General features: G+C 36.4%; 1 protein-coding gene across 1 annotated transcript; it reads right to left on the reverse strand.

Annotated features, from left to right (window-relative positions):
* Positions 1–1151: 1151 nt before the first annotated feature.
* On the reverse strand, positions 1152–8999 carry LOC128530805 (ladderlectin-like). The gene is made up of 6 exons (XM_053504940.1): positions 8855–8999; positions 3943–4016; positions 2233–2333; positions 1656–1790; positions 1421–1529; positions 1152–1322 (listed from the first exon to the last, which is right to left on the reverse strand). The coding sequence occupies exons 2-6, from the start codon at positions 4004–4006 to the stop codon at positions 1255–1257; spliced, it is 477 nt and encodes a 158-aa protein (XP_053360915.1). The 5' UTR covers positions 4007–4016; positions 8855–8999; the 3' UTR covers positions 1152–1254.
* Between the last annotated feature and the right edge of the window lie 10421 nt (positions 9000–19420).

Consider the following 19420-nt stretch of genomic DNA (forward strand, 5'->3'; position numbering starts at 1 on the left):
ATTAACATAGACACTAAACTAGCTAACCAAGGGGCCTAGTTAGCTGGCTAGCAGAGACAGGACAGAGAGACCTAACATAAATTAACAAAAACTAACTAGCTAAGTATAACATTTTTACAGACAACATAAAGTGCACGTGCAAATGTGCAAACAAGAGCAACAACAAAGTGAAAGTGCGCAACCACGACATAACAGAACATAAAATATGGTGTTGAGGTAGTGGGTAAACATAAACATTTTTTAAAAACAGCAGCAAGAATTGAGGAATTAGTGCAAAAATTAGTCCAGTAATGATCATTGTGCAAAAGATAAACAGTGAAGCATTTACAGGTTGGTGTGTACGATAATTTGGTGGTGTAGGTCAGTGTGTCTGCACTTGTGTTGATTAGTCAGTCCAGTCCCAATATTTTGAGGTAGTTGAGTAAAGCTGTGTGATAATGTTTGTGTGTGTGTGTGTGTGTGTTTGTGTTTATCAGTCCAGTCCCTTTTTGTTGAGGAGACGGATGGCTTGTGGAAAAAAAACTGTTGCACAGTCTGGATGTGTGTGCCCGAATGCTTCGGTACCTTTTTTCAGATGGCAGGAGTGTGAAGTGTGTGTGAGAGGGGTGTGTCCGATCAGCCACAATGCTGGTGGCTTTGCGGATGCAGCGTGTGGTGAAGATGTCTTCAATAGAGGGGAGAGAGACCCCGATGATCTTCTCCGCTGTCCTCACTATCCGCTGTAGGGTTTTGCGGTCCGATATGGCACAATTCCCAAACCAGACAGTAATGCAGTCGCTCAGGATGCTCTCGATAGTTCCTCTATTAAGAGACAGGTTGTTGTTTTTACACCAGTCTCTAAGCCTCTGCATTTCCTCTCTGTACACTGTCTCATAATTCTTTCTGATGAGTCCCACCACAATTATACAATTAAGGTTGCATGGCATCAGCAACCTTAATTATATAATCATTTTTATTGTTTTGTATTTATGTATGTATTTTATTTTTCTGACAGCATATTTAAAAATGAAACAAAAATAATAACATTTAAAAATATTTATTTGCAGAAAAGCAAGCATTTTTATTGCCCTGATTATGATAAATTGCCACATGTATATGTGTGTGTATATATATATATATATATATATATATATATATATATATATATATATATATATATATTTTTTTTTTTTTTTTTTAATGGTAATTAATTAGTGACAAAGAAAATTACAGCATTGTATTATAGTTTGTGTGGTGTGTCTGGGGACATTTTAGTTAAATACTCTTGGCACACACAAAGGGATAGCTGTAATAACACGGAACATCATTCCACTTCTTTGTGCCTGCAGAAACAGAAGGAATATATGCATATATACGATAAATTAAACACGAATCACCAAAGTGAAGTATTAAATAATAGATTTTACACACAGCTGCTTACCACTCCAGTTCATAATAACACAGCATTCTCCAAAAAAATTATTTGGTTCATATGGACTCCACTTGGTGAAAGTGAATCTGGAGCCATCAGACCAAAACCAGTTGTATTTCTAAAACAATGAAACAGTGGACACAGAATTTAACATTTGATTTCAGGAAGGGGTTTATCATTTTAAATCATGAACTATGCAGCGATGATTCCCTGCTCACATACTAGAAATTTATTCTTAGCTAACCTTTTGACAGCCACTTAGACCGATCCATGTTGGATTCTCCTGGAGGTCATGAGTACGAATAAATGACTTAATATTCTGGTATTCACTTTCACTGTGAATTGAGGTTAAGTGTCCACCAAGATTCATACAACGTTTCTAGAGAAAGAAAAAAATATATAGATTTTCTTTAGAATTGGATAAAAAAGGTTTAGAATTTAAAGTATTTAAAACTAAGACATAAAAAGATTAATATATTTTGAAGATATTACACTATTTCTAGGCTTCTATTTAAATTTAAACAATTGTGCAATTTTGAGCTTACAAAAAGGTAAGACTTTGCTCTTATGTCTAATTTAATCTACTGAAGAATGGGTTTGATTTAAATGCACCATGGGTTTTTGCACAAGCTTGTGGAGTCTGTTCTAGCTCGAGTGCACACTTTCATTAAATTAAATGCTACGAAGCTTTAAAGTTGATAAAAACAGTTAATAAAATAGTTAATAAAAATGTATTATAGTTTTCATTTGAGTTGTTCTCAGTAATCTATTATTTTTCTATGAAAGCCAATGTAAATACAGGTTAAATTACTGATTTGAACCTCAGCAGAAGCCCAGTCCATGCTGGCCTGATAAAAGAAGCAACGTCTGTCATACTTCACCCAGCCAGTTGGACATTTGCTGTTAGCTTGATGTTCTGATGCTATTAAAAAAACAGAATATTACGAAAGCATTATTTTCACTTACAAAAATAAACCTATATGAATTCAATTCAATTCAATTCAATTTTATTTATATAGCGCTTTTAACAATGGTCATTGTCCCAAAGCAGCTTCACAAAAAAAAAATTAAAGATTTTTTTTTTTTTAAGAAAAGAAAATATTTGGAAGTGTGTATGTGTGAGAAAAATGTGTCTAGATAATAATTAAATGAATGAATGATGAATGAAATGTCTCTGATGAGCAAGCCAAGGGTGACGGCGACAGTGGCAAGGAAAAACTCCCTGAGATGGCAATAGGAAGAAACCTTGAGAGGAACCAGACTCAACAGGGAACCCATCCTCATCTGGGTGATAACAGATAGAAATAACATCAAGTGTGTTGTGCAGGTGAAAGTTCAATATATCAGAAGTTGTGTAGATTCAGTTCAGCAGTAGGTGCAGAGGGCAGATGGGGTCAGATCACTGGAAGCACAGGAGCAGGATGTGTAGCTCCAGCCATCATAAAGCAGAATCTAGCTGGAGCAGGTCCTTCTCAAGATGCCTTAGAAACCTTGCAGGGTTGGCCTTTGTCTACTGAAGCTGGCACAATCTCCAGATGTCTCAGGATGGGTAGAAAAATACAGAAAAGATGGAGAGAATTAGCGTAGTTGCCATTCAGGATAGGTGTACTGGTGTATGAGGTTATGGGATGAGTTACGCGTATGCCAGATTAAAGAGATGCGTCTTGAGTCTACTTTTGAATTGGGAAACCGTGTCTGCTCCCCGAACAGTGTCTGGAAGGCTATTCCAAAGCTTTGGAGCCAAATATGAAAATGCCCTGCCCCCTTTTGTAGATTTTAAAATTCTGGGAATTACCAGAAGTCCGGAGTTTTGTGATCTTAAGGGACGTGGTGGATTATAGCGTATCAAAAGACTGGTTAGGTATGAGGGAGCTAAACCATTTAAAGCCTTGTATGTAAGTAGTACTATTTTGTAATTAATTCTAAATTGAACAGGTAGCCAGTGCAGGGATGATAATATAGGTGTTATATGATCATATTTTCTGGATCTAGTGAGAACCCTGGCGGCTGCATTTTGGACTAACTGTAGCTTGTTTATTGAGGATGCAGGACAACCACCTAGTAATGCATTACAATAGTCCAGTCTGGAGGTCATGAATGCATGAACTAGCTTTTCTGCATCAGATACGGATAGGATACTCCTAAGTTTGGCAATATTTCTAAGATGAAAAAAGGCTGTTTTTGTGATATTGGAAATATGATTTTCAAAAGACAAGTTACTGTCTAATATCACGCCCAGGTCTTTTACTGTTGAGCTAGTAGTAACAGTACATCCTTCTAAACGCAGGCTGAATTGCGAAAGCTGTTGTGTGCTGGTTTTTGGGCCGATGAGCAATATCTCTGTCTTATCTGAATTTAGTAAAAGAAAGTTATTGGTCATCCAATCTTTTATGTCCTGGACACACTCTGTTAATCTAACACACTAACACAATCTGAATAAATCTGTCTTATGACTATACTTTCAACAAAGTTATTTTATAATGTATTATTTTAGTTGTTTGCATATTCTGCTTAACAGAGAAGCATGTTACCGTAGGCTGTCCCTGCCATGGCCAGAAGAAGAAGAGGCAACACCACTTCAGTCTGACGAGCCATAGTTCACACACTGCAAAAAAAGCACAACTTCAGTTAATAAAATAAAAACCTTATATTTTGTATTTCATCAAAATTCTTCTTGCATGTAATCAGGAGTCTCTTCTTACTTGATGTACCACACTCAGGCAAGTAGTGATGCTTATACACTTAAACCTTGGATTGCAAGAATAATTCTGTTCTGAAGCATGTTTGTATATCAAAGCACTCGCATATCAAAACAAATTTCCCCTCATAAGAAATAATGAAAACTCAGCGAGGAGAGGGGAGAGGACAAAGAAGGGGGCAACTGTTTAGGACTTTACTCACAGACATGCACAAATTAAAAATGCTTTACACACACATACACACACACGTGGTATTACAGTGAACAATATATTTATAGTAAACAGTACAGTAGAGCCTTGGATTACGAGCATAATTCGTTCTGGGAGCCGGCTTTTAAAACAAATCAAATTTTCCCTTAAGAGATAATAGAAACTTAAATTATTCGTTCCACTGCCCAAAAAAATAATAATTAACACAAAATATAAAAACAATTAGTTTTTTAAAAATAAAAACAAATTAACCTGCACGTTACATTTAAAAAACAGTAAAAATAAATCCCGACAGATAAGTGTTTCCATTTGTGCTTGCAGGTGCTCTATGTGTGTATGTGTGTGTGTGTGTGTGTGTGTGTGTGTGTGTGTGTGTGTGTGTGTGAGAATCTAAAGTAAGCTCCCCTCTCCCCATTCTCATCTTACACAGTTACCCTTCCTCCACTCTTTTCACACACATTCCGCGCACACAACGGAACTGTTTTTTTATTGGAAAAATAATCAGGAAATATCTTTAATGACACTCGATTGAGCGACACACTAATGGAATTACTGCTTTAAAGTAAAAATAAAACAAATTAACCTGCACTTTACCTTTAAAAACCATTTTGACAGAGCAGTGTTTCTGTGTAGATCAGAGAGAACGAGTGTATGTATGTGTAGGTGTCTGTGAAGGCAAAAGTAGGAGGGGTCTGTGTGCGGAGCACAGTGTCCAATGACAGCACGCACAGACACAAAGAGCAGGCTGATACTGAGAGAGAAAATGGATCTTTAACCTCACTACTGCGACTTGCTTTTGCTTTACACGCGTGCTGTACACACACGCATACAGACACAAAATAAAATATGTACCGAGCATGGGAGACGATTACCCACAATACTGCTCGTATTTCAAGACCTTGCTGGTTTACCGAGTTAACATTCATTTAAAATTGTTGCTTGTGTTGCAAAATACTCACAGACCAAGGTACATGCAAGTACTATATAGTCATACTGATAGAAACTGCCTCTTTCCAAAGAGAAATTTTATATATTTTTTATCTATCAGATCTGAACTTGAATTACTTATTATTTAACTTATAAAATTATCTTGGAGATGAAAGGACCATGATATGTTAATAATAGTGATGGAAATGTTTGTACTTGTATACAGTATGTGGACTTGTTGGATGTGTACATCATATTTGCCTGATATGCATTTCTCAAAATTCTCAATTTTATTTTGGCAATGGATGTTAAACTTAAGCCTTTATGTTAATTTTTATTTGTTAATTTTTAACACAAAAAGTTAAGGTTGAAACAAGATAATATGATTTTAACATCATTATCCAGTGCACAGTAACAACAAAGCTAGGATACTATATGGTGGTGATTTATACAGGGATAAAAAAAGATGTAAAAAATTTATGCTAAGCGTCAAGGTATAAATTAATGTTTACTTACCAGCAGTGTTGCGTGTAATGCATTACAAAGTAATGCGTTAGAGTACTTGGATTACTTTTTTTTTATGTAACAATTAATTTCATGCGTTATTCCGCCATTTAAGTACTCAGTTATTTAGTTACTTTTTAAAAAAAAATGTAATGTTATTCCGACAATTTATGCAATCTGTGAGCCAAACAGCCCAGCGGGCACAACACATGTAATCCACGTGGATTTCTGGTGGATATTTGGTGAAGTGGTGGATCCACCAATTTTCACCTGATATCCACGTTGATTCCACGTGGTTTTAGGCACGTGAAAAACCTGTTCTAAATTAATGTGGAATCCACATGGAGTTTTAGATCTACATTATTCTTCGCCCATTTCCACGTGGATATCACGTGAAAAATAATTTTGTACCACCTATTGATGGTTGCTGGATTCAATTTTGAATGCATATTTTGTATGCTTTTACATAAATGTGACAATCATTATTTAACATTAAACACACTCTAAAATAAAATGACGCATATGCGCGTCCAATGTGTTCTAAAGTTGAACACATGAGCCAAAATGTGTTCTAAAATGGCATTTTCAAAATGTGTTACTGATCGCCTAAATGCCACATCTGACTACAACGTACACTGGATTTGCAAACTAAAAAGTAGTTTAGAACACTGATGTGCTATTAGAGGCGACACATAGGCGTCGCTGCGCAGAGTGACTTTGCAGTCTAGCGAGTGGTACTGAGCATGCGCAGTGATCAGCCTTTCCTGGATACCGTTTTTTTAAGTGGAAGCGCGAAACATTTATAGCTAATAAAAAGAAATTAGAAACTTCGAAATTTGTTTAAATTTGCGGTCTGCTAAAGTTACAAAGTACCCGTGGCAATTGTGTTTCATACAAATTTATAGCTAATAAAAAGAAATTAGAAACTTCGAAATTTGTTTAAATTTGCGGTCTGCTAAAGTTACAAAGTACCCGTGGCAATTGTGTTTCATACAGAGAACATTTGTGTGTGATGTTACAGGGTGAGCACTGAGGTAAGCAGTAATATTCTAGTATGTTCTGTGGCAGTTTGTGTAGGTTCTAACCGACGCGGTTAGCTTGATTGTGAATCTATGTATGTAGCTAACGTAGGCTTCGAAGCATAACAGGCAATTGCAAACGTTAATTTGTCAAAAATCATAAAAACAGGCTAGTATTTGATGAACAGGTATAATTTGTCATAAATGCAACACCATCATCATGTATAATATATTATATGCACTGAGGAGTTCTGACAGTGAACACTAACATTCACTTGCAGAATATGTTCCATTGAATTTCTAAGAATCGGAGAAGGAACTTTTCAGTGTAACTTATGTGGTTACTCTACCCATTTATTTCTTTGAAGATAAATAGATAAGTTTGTTTTCTTCTAGATTTCTTACCAATTCACTTATGTTTCAACTAAACATGAAGGCATCACGAGGGGATAAAACATCATTTGACAGCGCTGTGCAAATTAATAACTGGTAAGTAATTGAACAGTGCCTTGTGGTCGTGTCTTTGTTTTATATTAACACAATGATTGTATTGATAAATTGCAGTCCATGCATCTAAATTATACTAAACATTTTTGTCCTTTGACAAACAGTGTAGTAAAGGCGCATGATGTTACAGAAGCCTTTGCCCTCAGCTCCATTGCCAGTCGGTTACTCTTTGCACCTAAGAGGAAAGAAAGGCTGGATGCAGTGTAATTTATTAAGTGTTAAGTAAATGTTTTTGTAATTTTGTTTCTTTTGCTATTTGAGACAGTTGTCTATCTTCTCTTAGATGTTTTGTTTGTTTAATTAGTCTTTTAGTATTCACATTTTTGTTATTTTAGTATTATGCATTACACCCAGTTTTTATGTGCATTTTGTATTGTTTGTTTTAAAATATGAATAAATTATAAGTTATTACAACTTGTATGTGATTTGTGTCTGCTTTACACAGGATGTTGTAGACATTTTGAACTTTGCAGAATTTACGTTGAACACAACACGTATTTTCCATGGGCTAACGTCTTTTCCAAGTGGTAAAAAACACGTGGATTCCATGTGTCAAATCCACGTGGAATTCGACTTGCCTTTTACACCTAAATTACCCGTCTTTTCCACGTGGTGAAAACACGTCTTTTCCACGTGGTTTCCACGAGTTTGTGCCCACTGGGAGCAGTCATTCCCACTCTATTAGTGAGTGTGTGTGTGTGTAAAAATCGTCCTACAAGCCACGTCCCCGATAACCTGCCCCCTCTGTTATTCCTGCTGTTACTGTATACCCCTATCTCATCTAGTGTATGTAGTTTGACTATGAGAGGACCGACGTGCGAAAAGATGGAAACCTAATCACAGCGCTGTGGTGACGCTGTTTCACAACCTGTGGAATCATGATAAACTGTATATGCGAAACCGAGTAGGTGAGATAGGGGTCTTTTTCCAGATTATGGGCCAAACTTCGCTTATTGAGAGTAGAATAATTATAAAGATTTTAACTAAAACAACGTGCATGAGGAATCACAAAGGAGTCTTCTGCAATTGAAAATTACCTCTAACTAGTTACTTTTATCAGAAAGTAACGCTGTAATGTAACTGATTATTTTTTAATGACAGTCATTTTGTAATGTAATTAGTTACTTTAAAAAGTAATGTCCCCCAACACTGCTTACCAGAGCTAACGCCAGGGCAATGTGAGACAGTGCCTCACCATAATGTGACACAGATGTGCTTTAGGAAACACAGGGTGGACCTACGGAAATGAATTATGATCATGCTCGAAAAATTCATGCCCCATGCCAAAAATCTGCAGCTAGGCAAATGATCTTACCATAGGATTACTACAACTATTAAAAACTGGTGAATTTGCAGCTATCCATTACAAAAACTCCTATCAATTATTAGAATAATTATAAGAACTACTATGTGATTATCTTTCCAGCAGCTTGTACAGCTGGGATGGGTCCAGGGTCTGCTCCTACAGCTCACATTTACTTTGCTCCCTCTCCGAAGTTTCGCAGGCTCGGCATATAACTTCTCAGCGCGCCAACATCACGCCCCGATCCACACAATAACAGAAGGTTCGCACATACCCAAGATCCGCGGACTTGGAAAGGATGCAGGAAATTCCAGCAGGCGAAGCGGGAGTGATAGGAAAAACACAAGCAAGCCTCAACCGCTTTATCCCGCCGAAGATACGTGGGATCTCACGGCGCATTAAGCAGATACAAACCCAGCTCAATGCGCGTACAACTTTAATGTCTCCTCCTTTTCCCGACTCCAGATGAGCGACTCAATAGCCCCCTCTGGTGGCCGAGACGCGACTACCAATCTCCTAGCCGTATGCAGGTGCAATGTCATTATACTGTGCACCTTAGGTTTCCCCTTCAAAGCGAGCAGAGATCGCTTTTATCCCTGCTTGCAGGACATACAAAACAATGTAGTATCGCAGAACACGCTGACTGAACACTCTAGTCTAGACACGCTTTGTCAAGGCACTCAAGGTCACCTTCTATCATCTACATACAGCGTGTCCGCTCGGTGTCCGACCATGCCATGGAGTTTCAAACTCGGACAGCCAGAGATAGTGATTTTGTGCATAAACATTTACATGAACGGTGGATTTTCAAACAACACACAAGTGTCAATAATAAACGCAACATTAAAGTACTTGCAGCTGTAGTGCATGTCCATATTAATTGTGCTGATTGCGATGTTACTATCTAGTTGCTTCGCAACATTTTTCCACTAGATGGCATCATAAAGAGCACCTGAAATGATTCTTCATGAAATTAACATCCCCACCCTTTTTTATTTATTTGTCTGTTTATTTGTTGATTCACTATGTCTACTGTTATTATTTACTTATTAAGTTTGCTTATATTGTATGACTTCTATATAACTGTGGATAGTTATTTGTATACTTTATTCTTTAATGCATAAATCTTGTACTTTTATACTTTTCATATTGTAATTGTCATTTTCTGCCAATTAATAAAATTAATGAATAAATAAATAAATAAAGCTTTACATCACCATCAATGCGAATTAGGCACTCGGAAGCCTCCCAAGGGATCTGGAGGAACTATACAGGTTATCGAGGCGGAAATTAATTGATTTGAATTATTACTTTACATGAATTTTGGGGTCACATAGGGGTCACTGGAGTTGTAAGTTTTACACACCATGAGATATGTAGCGACTTTAATGCACTTTTGTTAAAGCCACTACATAACCGCCCCCCCCCCTCCCTTTTTTAAATAAAATGTTGTGCATATCTTTCAAATTGGAATTCACTATTCAAACTGCCCATCACACCTTATAATAAAAATGACTTATCAGGTAGCCTTAGTGGCTTCTTCAGTAGATTATTCCAGTATAAGGAGGTTATTTTATTTACGTTAGGCACTTTTATCAAAAATTAGTCAGTAGATTGCAGAAGTTTGGTGTACAGTGTTTTCCGAATGATGCTTTTCTATAGGGCGCATTGGCTATAAGCCTGTCTCCACAGCTTGGTAAAATCATGTAGGACAAAAGGACTTTACAGTATTTTGTGAACAGAAAACTGCAGCCAGGAGAGTAGTCCTGGAGCTAAAGCAGCGCGATTTGCATTTTATACACATTTTAGACTTGACATATGAATGGCCACTTAGTGCATAATGTAACATTCACTTTAAAATCATTTTGATAGTACAGTGTCTTGTGTTGTCCTTTAAGGTCAGTTTGTTCAATCGGTTTATTCAGGCATCAAAACAAATAGGCTTTGCTTATTTATTTTTTGTTTGGGCATTTTATAGTTAATTATTTTTCTAAAACACCTGTAAACTGTAATGTTAAAAGTTGGAGCTGTTAAGGTTCACAAGCAACAATTAGAAAGATTAACAAAAACTTCACCTAGACTTGAACTAATGAGTGACAGCTGTTTTTGCACGTGGAAAACTATTACATGCCATATATTGTCTTAATACTTTTGGCCACCACTGTGTATCAGTTTGTCTGTGTGTGTGTGTGTGTGTGTGTGTTTGTAACAAACATCAGTCTGAATTTTATGCTAGCTTGCTTAATTTTAATTAAACTTACAGAAATATCTGACAATAAACAACTAGTATAAAACACTGCAGGTGCAGCATTTACCAAAGCGCCAAGGTACCATCACTAAGAGGCACTTTTTCCTGCAGGTGTGTTTTCTAGCTTGACATCATTTGGTGCCGGTATTAAAGGCGTCCCCTTTCCTAGGCCACATGACTGGCATTTGGCTTCCTGATTGGCCAGAGGCCAAATTAATTTAGTTCAGGCTCAACTACTTTTTCTTGGTGTTCTGAATGTTCGGTACTAAATTTTAATGCTTGAACTTCCAAGCTTGAGTTTTGAATTTTTCATGAAATAGAACACATTAAATATCACTCACTTATTGTCTATACCGCTTCATCCTGTATACAGGGTGGCCCACCAATCACGGGGAGAACATGCAAACTCCATGCACACAGACCGAAGTGAGAATCAAACCTGTACTCTGGGGTTGCAAGGCGACATTGCTATTTTTTTTTTATAGCTTAAGATGGACATTTATGTTAAATTCAGCACTGTCAAATATTTTAGTTTAATCAATTCAGTAGTATTTATATTTTAAAACGAACTATATTTTAAAATTAATTCAGCATTAATTACATTTCAAAATGTAGTTTACAAAGGCTGATACAGTATAATTCAGATAATTATGATGACAATTTGCTTCCTTACAGATTCATACATCTTACACCCCACCACATAGCGTGACAAGCTGCATTCATGAAAAATTCACTTTTATATATGAGTGCTTTGGCTTTCAAGAATGAATTATGCTCCAGAACGAATTATACTTCAGTAATTGCTGATATAGTATAACCTTATACTTAAAAATGATTTAACTGTATACAGTGGAACCTTGGATTATGAACATTATTCGTTCAGGAAGCGGGCTTGTATTTCAAAACAAAGAAACTCAAATTATTCGTTCCACAGCCCAAAAAAATAAATACATAAAAATAATTCATGCAAAATATAAAGTAAAAATAAAACAAACGAACCTGCACTTTACCTTTAAAAAAAATAATAATAATCTTAACAGATGTTTCCGTTTATGCACACAGGCGCTGTGTGTGTGTGGGTTTTGTTTGTGTGTGAAGCTAAAGTAAAAGGAGAGAAGGAATCAGACCCTCTCCTCCCCCTCATCTCGTCTTACGCAGTAACCCTTTCTCACACACACACACACACACACACTACGGTGGCCCTAAAGTGCAAAACAAATTAACAAAACTGAAAACAAAATAACAAAACCCAAAACAAAATAACAAATTCAAAACCAAATTAACAAAATGGAAAACAAAATAACTAATTCAAAAACAAAATATCAAAACCCAAAACAAAATAACAAAACCCAAAACTAATTAGTTTTTTTTGTTTGTTTGTTTTGGTTTTTGTTGTTTTGTTTTCGGATTTGTTAATTGATTTTGAATTTGTTCATTTGTTTTCCATTTTGTTAATTTGTACTGCACTTCTCAGCCAGTCAGATACAAACCAGAAAAGGTAGGTATAGTTTGCAAATTAAATTCTTACCGCTGATTGGACGAGACATCCGTCACTTAAGATACTGTATATAGGAAGTACTCTAGTAGCAGTAGATTCGTGTGTGTATGAATGTGCAAACATGTACTGTCCTTATTGTGGTTTCAAATATGGCGTTCTTACAGTGGCCCTGAAGTCAGTTTTGTTAATTTGTTTTGCACTTAATGATGAGCTGAAATAAAATAGGAGTAACAAGGCTATTTTTAAAATGTAAGGAGTAGAAAGTACAGATAATTGTGTGAAAATGTAAGAAGTATAAGTAAAAAGTTGGCTGAAAAATAATTACTCCAGTAAAGTATAGATACCCCAAATTTCTACTTAAGTAAGGTAACGAAGTATTTGTACTTCATTACTTGACACCTCTGCAACTACCACACAGAGTTTTATCAGTAATCTCCCAGAGTTACCAACTTTGATTAGATCACCGTCTGACCCCACAGAACTCGATCAGGCGATCAGAATATTTAGAGTCGACATTTCGTTACACCTTAGATAATGCAGCTCCAGTTAAAAGAAAAATTATTAGAGATAAGAAACTCGCTCCCTGGTATAATGATCATACACGCTCTTTATAACAGACCGCTTGGAAATTAGAACCTAAATGGCATTAAACTAAATTGTTAGTATTTCAAATAGCATAGAAGGAGAGCATCCTGAACTATAGAAAAGCTCGAAAGAAAGTGTAGCTAGATCTCTATCTCTCCACTCTTATGGAAAATTAAAATATTCCTAGATTTTTTTTTTTAATACCGCAGCCAAATTAACCAGAAATAAGACCACTTCAGACATTTCCACAACAACATTGTGTAATAGTGAGGACTTCATGAACTTTTTAAATAATAAAATTGTAAATATTAGGCATAAAATAGAGGCTTTGAAACCAAAAAAAATGTAAGTTATGCAGATGTTAAACTAGCCAAGTCAATTCGGAACCTAGAATACTTTACTCCCCTTGAAGAGAATGAACTAATTTCACTTATCTCTTCTGCAAATTCATCAACCTGTATATTAGATCCTGTACGAACACATTTTTTTAAACAGATACCAGCAATAACAGAACCCCTAATAAAAAATTAATTCTTCACTTAGCATTGGGTATGTTCCAAAATCTGTTAAATTAGCAGTTATTAAACTGATTATTAAGAAACCTGACCTTGACCCATGTCAACTGTCCAGTTACAGGCCAATATCAAACCTCCCCTTTATCTCTAAGATTCTGGAAAAGATAGTAGCGGAGCAACTATGCTCATATCTAAATAGAAATGGCATACATGAACTATATCAGTCAGGATTTAGGCCTCATCACAGTACAGAGACAGCACTCGTTAAAGTAGTAAATGACCTCCTATTAGCCTCTGATCAAGGTTGTGTAACCATGCTTGTATTACTCGAACTCAGTGCAGCTTTTGACACCATTGATCATAGTATTCTTCTTCACAGATTAGAAAATGTAGTAGGAATTATGGGTACAGCCCTCTCCTGTCTTAGATCCTATTTGACCGATCGGTATCAGTAGGTATCAGGTGATTATTCTGCATGTTCTCTAGTGAAGTTTGGTGTTCCACAGGGTTCAGTTTTAGGCCCACTGCTTTTTTCCCTTTACATGCTTTCTCTGCACAACATAATCCATAAGCATGGTATTAGTTTTCACTGTTACGCTTACGACACACAGTTATATGTCTCAGTAAAACCTGATGAGATAAACCAGCTTACTAAAGTTGAGCAATGTGTGCAGGACATAAGAAATTGGATGCTAATTAACTTCCTTCTGCTTAATCCAGATAAGACAGAAGTTTCAGTCATAGGACCACATACAGGTAGAAGTAAGATTCTAGATCACTCGCCTTTCTGTTTCATCAAGTGCAACAGTAAAAGACCTGGGTGTGCTTATAGATTCCCGCCTTTCATTTGAAGCTTATGTAGATAATATTACCAGGATAGCATTCTTTCACCTCAGAAATATTGCCAATATAAGAAATATATATTCCCGCTAAAGCTTTTATCACCTCTAGCTTGGACTTCTTGTAATGCCTTACTGTCTGGTTGTTCAACTAGGTGCATAAGCAAGCTTTAGCTAGTCTATGCAGCACCGAGAGTCCTCACTAGAACCAGAAGATACGAGCACACCACACAGCTAGGGGCAGAGCTTTTTCTTACAAAGCTCCAAAGTTATGGAATAGTCTTCCAAATAGTGTTCAGAACTCAGACAGAGTCTCAGTGTTTAAGTCTAGGCTAAAAACCTATTTATTTAATGAAGCATTTTTATAAATGGATTTGCCTTAGGTAAAGGAGCAGATCTGGGGGACTCATGGACGTAGAGTATTATGGTAAACTGGTATGTTTAGATGCTGTCCTCGCCACTTTCATCGATCACTCAGGTTTGTTGACGGTGAGATCAATTCCTGCTCTCTGTTTCACCCAAATAAGGATGGGTTGCCTGTTGAGTCTGGTTCCTCTCAAGGTTTCTTCCTATTACCATCTCAGGGAGTTTTTCCTTGCCACTGTCGACCTCGGCTTGCTCACCAGGGACTATTTGACCATTTTGATTCATACACATTCAAATTCCATACAAACTTAAATAATTCTTTTAATTGGTTAAAGCTGCTTTGGGACAATGCCAATTGTTAAAAGCGTTATACAAAGAAAATTGAATTGAATTGGAAAAAAAAGTTTAGCTGTAGAAAGTGGAACAAAATATAAAAAAATATTTTTAAAAAATATAAGAAATATAAAAAAACGTATAAAAATATAAGATAAATTTGAATGGAAATAAATCGAAATTTCTAGGAGGTGTGCAAATGTGCATGTGTGTGTAGATGTCCATGGTTCATAAATGTCCATAATCTGCATTGTGCAAAAGTGGGATGAAAAGTTAAGTGTTAGTGCAAATATGCATGAATGTGCAAATGTACATTCGCTCAACTGATCGCACAACCCTCTGTAGAGCTCGTCTGTCCTACAAGGGTTTATATTATAGGCATGAGTCTTGGATTAAATAATAAATAGAATAAACATTTTTCTCACTAAGTGGATAAAAATTGAACATTTTAAAATTAAACAAGACGCAGATACATCAAGCTAGAATGGCAAAAACATCAACAATTGATATCTTAAGTTACTAAATGCTTATTTAATTGTGTTAGGGGTTGTATAACAGTGTTGAACATGCCCATGTTTCAACTTTTTGAAAATGTGTTGCAGTCACAAATCAAATTTATAATAATAATTTATTTACAAGAAGAAATATAGTTTATCAGTTTAAACTTTTAATATGTTGTTCTGTGATGCATGCTACTGAATATACAGTACACTACCAGTCAAAGTCAAAAGTATTGATACACCAATATTCTCTTTTGAGCGGTTGATATTGAGATGTTTCTGCTACTTATGCTCTGTAAAGTCTTCATAACAGCTGTAATCTGAGGTGCTATTTGTTAATAGGTGATTTCTGAGGCTGGTAACTTGAACTGCTCCTCTGCAGGAGACCTGGGGGTATTCCAGAAAGCTTGGTTAACTTACCATTTGGTTAATCTTAACCTCTGGGTTAATTAACCCCAAACATGCATACCGAGAGTATGTCGGTTCCAAAACACCTGATAAGAGTAAGTTTAATCAACCTCCGACTGGTTATCCAGAGTTAGTGCATACAGTTATGTACATAAAGACATTTTCAATGGATCGCGGATTTCACGAGTCAATATGGAAAATCCAAATGAAAAAAAGAGAGCGGCATACTTCTCGGAGGCGGAATTGGATGTTTTAATGCACGCTTTTGAGGAATTAAAGCCTATAATATTAAAAAAAAAAGCAATACTGCTGCATCAGCTACACAAAGAGAGTTGGCTTGGCAAAAAATAACGGACAGAGTAAATGCGTAAGTATATTAAATTGCAAATTTGACATCGCCTCCACTTTAATTATAATGCAAACTAATTAATTATCCTCTTGACTGTTAAATCACTATAAAAGCATTTAATTTTCCTGCCATTAAATTCTTTAGGTTAAAATACCAATGTATATTGACTAGGAATTTATGCTTTCTTATTTAATAAGCTGTAATCCGTCTGGAGCCAAAAGAACTTTGAGCTAAGTCAAAATGAAACATAAGAACATTCTGCAAAAAGGTTATATTTAATAGCACATTCACTGAACTATTTATTGAACATAATTTAGTATATTATTTCTGTCATGTAGCTAATAGAAAGAAGGCTGAAGCCCGTCTAACTGGCGTGGGCCCACCACCACCTCCCCTCACCCCATCTGAGGAGCTGGCTCTGTCCCTTAATAAGGGGCGACCAGTGGTTGCTGGCATTTCAGGGGGCACGTCATCACACAATCCATGTACCACAAGTAACATGGTGAAATGTAAGTTTACCACTATGATTTGTTTTCATTATATGATTTAATAAATTTTTATCTCTGTCACTTAAAGGCTTTTTGGACATGCTTACTGTTTTTATGTAGGCTTACTGTATTTAACTGCATATGATGTTTAGGCTACTGTGATCTTAGTTTTATTACTTTGACGTGTTTTTTTTCCTGCATATTTTGAGAATTTTATGGGTTGTATTTTCTTATAGATACTGATAGAGGGATTGTATTATTGAACCCTGCAGAAATGACACAGTCTGTCACCGTTGTAAGTGTTTTGTTGTCAGGTACTTTTAGTTGATTTTGGATTTTTATATGTTTTTTTTGTCTTTTTGCCAAATAATGGATACTTGTATATTTCCACTGAAGGATGAAGATGACAATGAACAGACCACATCTGCTGTGACAGACATGAACAATACTAGTAGATCCACTGAGGTATGATGCATACCATTATAATGTATGCCCCCCCTTTTCATTGGAGTAACAGTCATTGTTTTTTCACAGTACATACCTGGGGATTTACCAACAGACGAGGGTCCTTCAACCAAATTGTCCATATTTAAATTTTATTGTCTGACAATGTCATTTATGTAATTATTTTTGCCTCCCTAGTTGCCAGCAAAGGAGCTGTATAAGGTCCTGTATTAGATCTTCGAAAACAAATAAGAAAAAGTGACATGGAGATGGACCTTATACAGCTTCAAATGGAAGAAAAAAGGCTGTTCATTAAAAAATCTACTCTAGAAATTGAATTACTCGAACATCGCTTTAAGGTGAGAACTTGTGTAAGTACAGTATTAATCTGTTGCATGTTAAGTGTTGTGCATATAGAGCTATGTATTAACACCACATTTTATTTCCTTTACTTTCATTGTTTTTCAGGAAATAAAAAAATTAACTGCACAGCAGACAACTGCAAACAATTTAATAAAAGAAACTTTGACAAATCCTGTCTCTCAAAATTCTTCCATCTCTGTGTGCACAAATCTGTAGAGGTTCCTCTGGGCCATCTTCTTCGATACAAGGAGGGTGGCTCTCTCCTCTTATAGTGGCTATGTTGTGAGGCACAACACAAGCCACTATGATGTCGCATGCCCTCTCTGGACTGACCCGGAGCCCACGCAGACACTGAAATCTAGACTTTAGGATCCCTATGGTCATCTACACCTTGCCCTTGTTTGGCTGTGAGCCAGGTTAAAGCGTGTCTGTGGTCCAGGTTCAGGGTAGGGTGTCATTAAATAGGGCAGACAAGGGTATCCTCTGTCCCCCAGCAAGTAACCATTGTACTGTCCTGTAATGATTCAAGTGTACAATCCAAATAAATAAAAAATGTGTATAAAGCAAAACATACCCTGCTGAAATGTCTGGCATAATGATGACTCCCGGAAAATTCTGGCATCATGCACAGATCCTGATCATTTGGCCTCAACATTAGTAATAATGTGGGTTGCCTCACATATTACCTGTAGTTAGTGGAAAAAAGTAATGGGTTTAATGATTTTAACAAGGCAAAAAATTAAGGACACAAAAATAAGTTAATACCTGTACATTGATGCTATGAATTGATTTCCTATTAACATAGTCTCCCTCATTTACTGAAGGAGCTTTAATAGGAATGTGGGTGCCATCAATGCACCCAATTACATTTGGAAACCCTGAAATAGAAAGTCATATATGGAAGGATCAAGTGTGTATGCAGGATAGATAGATGTATATAAATAGTATGACTACATATTAAATATGTGTCATCGATTTTACTACAAAGGACAAACCTGCCACTCTGTGGAATTCCTCTTTAATAACACATAGAGGTTTATGGCCAGGGAACTGTACAAACAAGTGTAAAAAGTGTTTAAGTGCCAGACATACTGTACGAACGGCTCTACACACAGTTGCCTTTCCCACATGCTCTGCATCACCCACATTGTACAGAAAATGCCCTAATGCAAAAAAACGAAGTGCTATGCACAGAATATTTTCTGTGCTTAGCGCAGACCCGCGGTTTGTGACATGTGCAATATGCGGTTTCAAGAGATGTGTTAAGTAACTTAACGATTCCCTTGAAAACCGATAACACTCTTTTAAATAATCATTGGGAAATGAAAACACATCCATACGCGGTCTTATGACTCTCTCCCAGGGAAAAAAACCTCGTATAGTTTGTGCCTCCACGTCCACAGGATCCTCATCAAAAGGGCACGCCATGCTGAATAACCTTCTGAAACAAACTAACCCTGGAACATAATAAGCTACCGAGCAGTTTATCTTTAGAGAGTAAGTTGCTATGGTTACATACATACCCAGAAAGTTACCTCCGTTTTTGGAACCGAAAGTTGAGGTTATCCACTAACTTACCCTCAAACTTATCCGGGTATGTCACATAACCTGCTTTCTGGAATACCCCCCTGGTCTTCATGAGAGCCAGCTTCATCATGGCGCTTAATGGAACAATACGGGTCTTGCAAGAGCTCTTCTGGAACAACTGACCTTTGTGTCTTCAAATAACAACTGTTGTTGTTGTTGTTGGTACTTAATTAACTAATGCCGTATGTGTTATGTCATATTTTTTAAAAGATCTTTGAAGAGGTCATGTAGGTCAACTTCTGGTCAGTGAATAAATATTTAAAGGAGCAAAAGTGGAAGATCAGAAGGATGACAATGGTGATTTAAATGTTATAAGA

Source organism: Clarias gariepinus, chromosome 1, assembly GCF_024256425.1.
Source record: "Clarias gariepinus isolate MV-2021 ecotype Netherlands chromosome 1, CGAR_prim_01v2, whole genome shotgun sequence".
In the NCBI taxonomy this organism is placed as follows: domain Eukaryota; kingdom Metazoa; phylum Chordata; class Actinopteri; order Siluriformes; family Clariidae; genus Clarias; species Clarias gariepinus.